Genomic DNA, 6087 nt, shown 5'->3' with positions numbered 1-6087 from the left:
GGGGCGGGCGCGTACGCGGCGGTGAGAGCCTGTGTGTCGTCACGCGTGTGCGACATGGAGTGGGCGGGAAGAGCGCAGGGAAGGGCGGGGGGGGGGGAAGACCATGTGTCACGTGACCGGCGGGGAGGCGGTGCTGCCCGGGGCCGCCGCCGCCGCCGCGGAGATCGTTGGCCGAGGGGCGGGGGAGGCGGTCGTCCTCCTCGCGGGGCCCGCCGGCAGCATGCAGAACGTCATCAACACGGTGAAGGGGAAGGCCCTGGAGGTGGCCGAGTACCTCACCCCCGTGCTCAAGGTGCCGGTCCGCGCGGGAGCCTGGCGGCGGGGGCGGGGTGCAGTGACGGGAGGCGCGCGCTGCCTGAGGCGCTGGAGCCGTTACCGGTCGGGGGGACGCGCCCGCCCTTTTTGCGGCGGGGCGGCCGCGGAGCCCTCAGCCGCCGGGGTCGCGGGTGCCGACGGAGCGGCCCCGGCCCCTTCCCCCCCCACCCCCTCCGCCCCATCCGGGGTGTCGCCCGCAGTGCGGCCGCTGCCCGCCCGCTGGCGGCTCCTTACCGCCGCTCCCGCCTGCGCGGGCATTTTTTTCCTGCCGCCCCGGTGGGGTGTGAGCGGCGGCCGGGAGTCGCTCCGCCTTCCCGGAAGCCGACCGGTGGCCGCGGCTTCGTTTGTCGTCCGGGTCCGAGGAACTCCGTCGTTGCGGTGGTTTTCCGCAGCCGGCGGAGGGTCTCCGAGGGCGCGGTGCTCCCTCACGCCTCAGGGGGAGGCTGTGCTGGGGCAGCCTTGCGACGGCAAAGCCCTCGGCCCTCGGCCCGCACCGGGGTGTACAGGATGGAGGGAAGCCGGGTTGGAGCTCCTGTGCTGTTAGAGGTGGGAGCATTCACCTCGGAGGTGCGGGCCTTCGAAGCCCAGGTGTCGCTGGTCCTACTGCTGGAGGAGTAACTTATTTGTTGCTGTTTTCTATTAAAGTGGCTAAACTTTAACTGATTGTGTGACCAGGAATGGAAACCCAAAGGTGTTTGTGTACTGGTAGGCTTAAGCCCGGTTTCAGGAATGTGTTGCAATGGTTCTTTGGGTAAGAGTGCAGCTTCCCTCAGCTGACAGAAAAAACACCTAGTCACATCTTCATGATGTGAGCAGGTGTAAAGTTATGTAGTGTGGCTTATTTCTGTATCAGCGTTACTATATTAATAGAAGCCTCTATGTGCTAAAGTAACTGCGAATAGTAGAAATGGGGTGTTTGGTTCTTGAGAGCAAATTGTAACAGTCTGCTTGTAAAGGTGGGCAGCACATCTGTTACAGTTCCTGTTACTGCTTATTCAGGTAGAAACAAATTGTAAGTGGTTTTCTGCAGTTGTTAGGCTACACCCCATCTTCTGCCTTCTATTTATGAATACTTTTTCATGTAAAACCCAACTTGATGTGTTAACTTGTCAGCCATTCTTTCACATTTTTCCATGTTTTTGAAAAAATAATTCTACTGTAATTGTTTATGACAGCAGCCTCTCTGCCTGTGGTTTTATGGTGTGACCTTCTATGTGCCTTGTACTCTGCGGCTTACATCTTCAGGCAGAAGACAGTGATACTCAATTATTAATTGAACCTGTCCCTCTGTGGTATATAGTATGCTCTTGCCTGGATAGTAGACCTTTCTAGAGTTGCCCACCAATGTGACATCTATGGGCTGCAGTGAAGTTGTGGTGTGGAAAGGTGAACTGACTTGTTTACCATAGTACAGTTGCTGTTGCACAGCTGGTGCAATAGCAGAGGAATTCTTGTGCCCAGATGTACTATTGGGAGGAGGCAGGAGTAGACCCTCCCACAAATGCGAGGTGATAATATTATGTGTATATGTTCCCTTTGCAAGGGGTTGAAATAAATGCTCCAACTTGGTAACTTCAGAAAGAAACTAGACCTGTGTCTCTTACTAGCTTACACACCACAGAATGTACAGAGGTGAAAAAGTGAACTATTTACCTTCAGGGAACAGAGGATGGTTATTTTACATATTTTCCTTATGTAATTCCAGAAATGCAAGTTTGTGCATGTTGCCTACTACTTATAGTTCATTTTGAGGTTAAATAGCAAGTTGTCTCCACTGTGGTGTTGCATAATGTGTTATTGAGAATTCCCAGTTTTACAGCAATCCAAATTGCTAAATTAGCGTTGTTTGAGTTTCTTTGATTTCTGTTAACTAGCATATAGTGATGCTATGGTGTTTGTACAGCTGCTGTTTTGCTTATCTTAATCTTGTTCTTAAATGTCTCTTCTTTAGAAGTGAGGGAGAAAGGAAATAATCAGTATTGTATGAAACAGGTGTGCTTGTTTCCTTTTACATAGCACAGGTGATAGCATGCACCAGGGTGAAGCATCAAGAATAACAAAGTTAAGGGGTGGCTGGTTTTCTTTAATGATTTAATAAGGTGAAGTTGTAACCAAAAGTGAGGTACTTTTGAGTTGCTGCTTTTAGTCTTGATAGAAAAAAATTATGAGTTCTTTAGGGCAAGAAGTTATGCAGTAATTGATGATGCAAAAACTTGAAAAGTGAGCTATGCCATGGTTGAAATTGTATTCTTTTTCAAAAGCCATTCTTAGATAGCTCTATTGCTGGGGAACACTAGGTTTACTTGGTGCTTGAGACTTTTCTGAAGAAAAAAACAGAACAGAAGTCTGAAACAAAATACACTTACTCTAGATTTGAATACGCTAAAAAATGTTGTATCTTTAAACTTCATAAATGTCCTTAATGCAAAAGTACTTCATTTCTCCATACAGAACTAAATCATGTTGCTGCTCGCCATCTATTCTTTCATCCATTAAAAAAATGACAATATGAGAAAATCGAAACTGTTTCCATGGGTTGCATAATGAAGGCACAGAAATGGGTATTAAAAAAAGTTAACTAACTAAGTCTTTCTACATAACTTTTCCTACCACAGAGAAAAGTCGGTTTGGTCATTCATTTCATGACCTTTCTTAACTGCAAAGCCTCATATTGATGCATTGCAGTGCTGGTCAGTGCCTAGAACAGTCCCAAAGTCCTGACTGTGAGAATCACTGATTCCAGCTGGTTTTCTGTCTCTTACTGGCAAATGTAATACTGAGTGCCGGGGATCTTTTCTTCATTGATGATATAATTGGCTGTAGCAAAAAAAATTATTTCAAATATGTGATCTTTTTTTATAATACCCCACATTCTGCAACAAGTAATTTTGTTGAGCCTTACATTATAGAATATGGAAGTAAGCTGCCTATCAGCTCTGGCAGAAGTTGCCTCCAAGCTGATTCACAGATCTCTGTGGACAGAGCTAGTTCCAAGACAAAAGTAGAGCAGATGTTTTTCTTACTGGTAAGGTGGGGTACTTTGGTTTGTCACAAGTTCTCAAAATTTCTAAACTTTCTTTATTGCAGGAGTCCAAGTTTAAAGAAACTGGAGTAATTACACCTGAAGAAGTAAGTATTTAGAAACTTTGAAATACATTTTGAAAGTAATGATAAATTTTACTCAAAAATGACCATGTTCATCTTGAACAGTTCATGTCTTTGCCAACTAATTGTTACTTCTTGAAACAATTTCCATGAAGTGGAAGTTCTCAATGGCTTTTTTACTCTACAGATGCAGTAGATCAACAGAATTCCTCTTGAGATGGCACTTGACATCTGAATGTGGGCTGCTTTTTTCCTGTATTATGTCATGAAAAGCTTGTAAGGAAGCTCATGCTGGGCCAACAGCTCCATTTGTCATGGGAGTTCAAAACTAAAACAGGAATATATTTATTTCAGAAGTCTTTCCCCTAAGCAACTCAAAAGGGAACTTGTATTTTGGGAACAGTCTTTGCTTACCTCAATTTTGATTCCTTCCAAGGCTCTGGCTAAACAATTACATGTGTTTGTCCACACCAACTATCTAATGATTATTATTTTTTCCTTCTTCTTCACTATAGACCACTTCAGGCTGGTTGTATTTTGGAATGCTGCCAAGCAGTTGTAGTTTTTTAAGGAGTCTGCTGTGAAAAGAAACAAACAGGATTTTTTCTAGAATAGTAAAAACACTGTGCAGTGCTATTTTGACTTGCCCATTCTGCTTTTTCTCATATTAAAGTGCTACTGTTCTGAAAATACATTGTCTTTACAGAGGTATGAGAAAAAAATGTTAAGACTGTTAGGTAGAATGAAAGAAAAATGAGACAGAATGCACAAATGTGAAGATGGGATGGAAAAAGGTGGAACAAATGATGACTGACGCAGGTAGATAATGTGGACAAAAGCATTTTTCCTAACGTTGGTACCTGGCATTTTTCTGCTACGTTGCATGGCAAGAAAGCACTTGTGGTTTCTATGATCCAGAAGAGTGCTGGTCAGAAGAACAGGCTTAGCAACATGATGTTCTGCTGTTCTGATAACCATGCATATATGTGTGTGTATATAAATGTTTATATATTACATAGTGATATATTTATATATAAAACAAGTATAACAGAGAAAGTCTAGACGAATGTTCTACTAATGCTTAATCCCTTCTTGATCTATGGGAGAAAACTTTGTAGTAGAAAAGGTACCATCTATAGAACGTAGCAAGAGCCACACTATGTTACATTAAACAGTTTGCAGCATTTAAACACCAGTAAGAATGTGAATAGTATGTATTGTCTGTTTAAAGTTAGATGCTGACAGGATGAATAAATTGGATTCTTCAAAGCACTAGTCAAGGGAAACAATTATACGGCAAGAGTATTGTTTTGTTAAGTTTAGATGAGACTGGAGCATGGATCTGCTGATTGTCCCTTTGACAGTCTTCCTTCTTCCCTGATGATTTTGGTCTTATATAGTAATGATTACTCAAGAAGAATCGACGCTCATGGATAATGATGCTAGGATGTTATCTTCGAATGAGTTTGGATTTCTTGGGTAATGAATCTCAATTCAACTGTGTTTTAGTCTGAGACGCTGACTGTTTTACAGACTTTCTGGGGTTCCTGTGGCTTGCTTCTGAAGATGAATCAATTAGTGATAAGGCTAAAGATGACTTATTAATCAAACTCAACACCTACTCCCTCTTTTCATATATCTGTGTACTTGATTTAATTGCAACAAATTCTTGCCTGTCATGAGTTGTTACTAGTTAATACCTCAGAAAGATAACGCCTGTTTTCATTTGATATGTAAGTACAGGAAAACCTTAAAAATCATTCTTTCCAGGAGTAGAAATAAGATGTCCTAAAATTGATCTCTTGTCACTTTTGCAATATTGATTTAGGTATGAGATAGCATTAGCGCTTGAGAAATAGAAAGTGAAAGCAGCTAGATAATGTTGCTGCCTAAGCTGAAGAGAATGCAAATGGAATTTTAAGTATTGTTTTAGTTTTTTGTATCTGCTAGACCCACAAAGAACACTTTAAATTTTTTTCATCTTTAATAATGTATTTTAACACTGGTGCCACAAACAGTGTTCCAGTTCCTTGAATGGAGAATTTTAAATAATTCTGGAGTTTCATGTGTTGTTATTATGTAAAGGGTAATGAGTTTTAAAATTTCCATGTGTATTAGGAGGGATTGCTGTTTTCTTTAAAGTGAAGATTTCAGTTTTGCTAGAGAGTTTTGTTGAAAAATGGGTGAAAGAAAGCAGTTTTGCAGAGATTAAATCTGTTAATCCATATGCAGTGCGTGTTGTGGTGTTTTCCACTACGCTGATATGCCTCGCTTTGGAGGACGTGGTGAGAAAATGGCTGACACACTGCAAGCCTGTTGTGTCATTCTATTATAGCTTCTGTTCAAGTAGGAAGTACCTTTTTATAAACTGGCATTTTAAGGCAAGAAAACAGCTGTAGCAATAGGTGTGTACCTCATTTTCAAAAGTCACTGGTGCAAAGACCACACAAATCACTCTTCTAACGTGCAGGCTTGCCTTAATTTATGTGTACAAAAAGTAAGTCCAGTGGGTTAGACTTTGCTGGGTGAATTTTGAGTTTGTACACAAGTCCAGCATGAGTTTTCCAATATTGCTTTGCAATAATGATGTAATTTTATAAAATCCTTTATTTCTGATACTAAAAACAAGTAGAGTGAAGATTTTAAAAAGCTGTTTCTTCAGAAAAA

General features: G+C 42.2%; 1 protein-coding gene across 10 annotated transcripts in view; it reads left to right on the top strand.

Annotated features, from left to right (window-relative positions):
• The first annotated feature begins 126 nt into the window (after positions 1-126).
• The window catches only part of ATG3 (autophagy related 3), a 28628-nt gene continuing 22667 nt past the window's right edge, over positions 127-6087 (top strand). For 9 of the 10 annotated variants that reach the window (XM_010567391.1, XM_010567398.1, XM_010567396.1 and 6 more), the window contains exons 1-2: positions 127-292; positions 3403-3444. In XM_010567391.1, coding sequence (XP_010565693.1) covers positions 221-292; positions 3403-3444 — 114 coding nt within the window. In that variant the 5' untranslated portion in view covers positions 127-220. The remainder of the gene's footprint in view (positions 293-3402; positions 3445-6087) is intronic. The other variant, XM_010567393.1, reaches the window with a different exon arrangement.

The sequence above is a fragment of the Haliaeetus leucocephalus genome, unplaced genomic scaffold, assembly GCF_000737465.1.
Source record: "Haliaeetus leucocephalus isolate CR32 unplaced genomic scaffold, Haliaeetus_leucocephalus-4.0 Scaffold228, whole genome shotgun sequence".
NCBI lineage: Eukaryota > Metazoa > Chordata > Aves > Accipitriformes > Accipitridae > Haliaeetus > Haliaeetus leucocephalus.
This window is presented reverse-complemented; position numbering and strand designations above follow the sequence as displayed.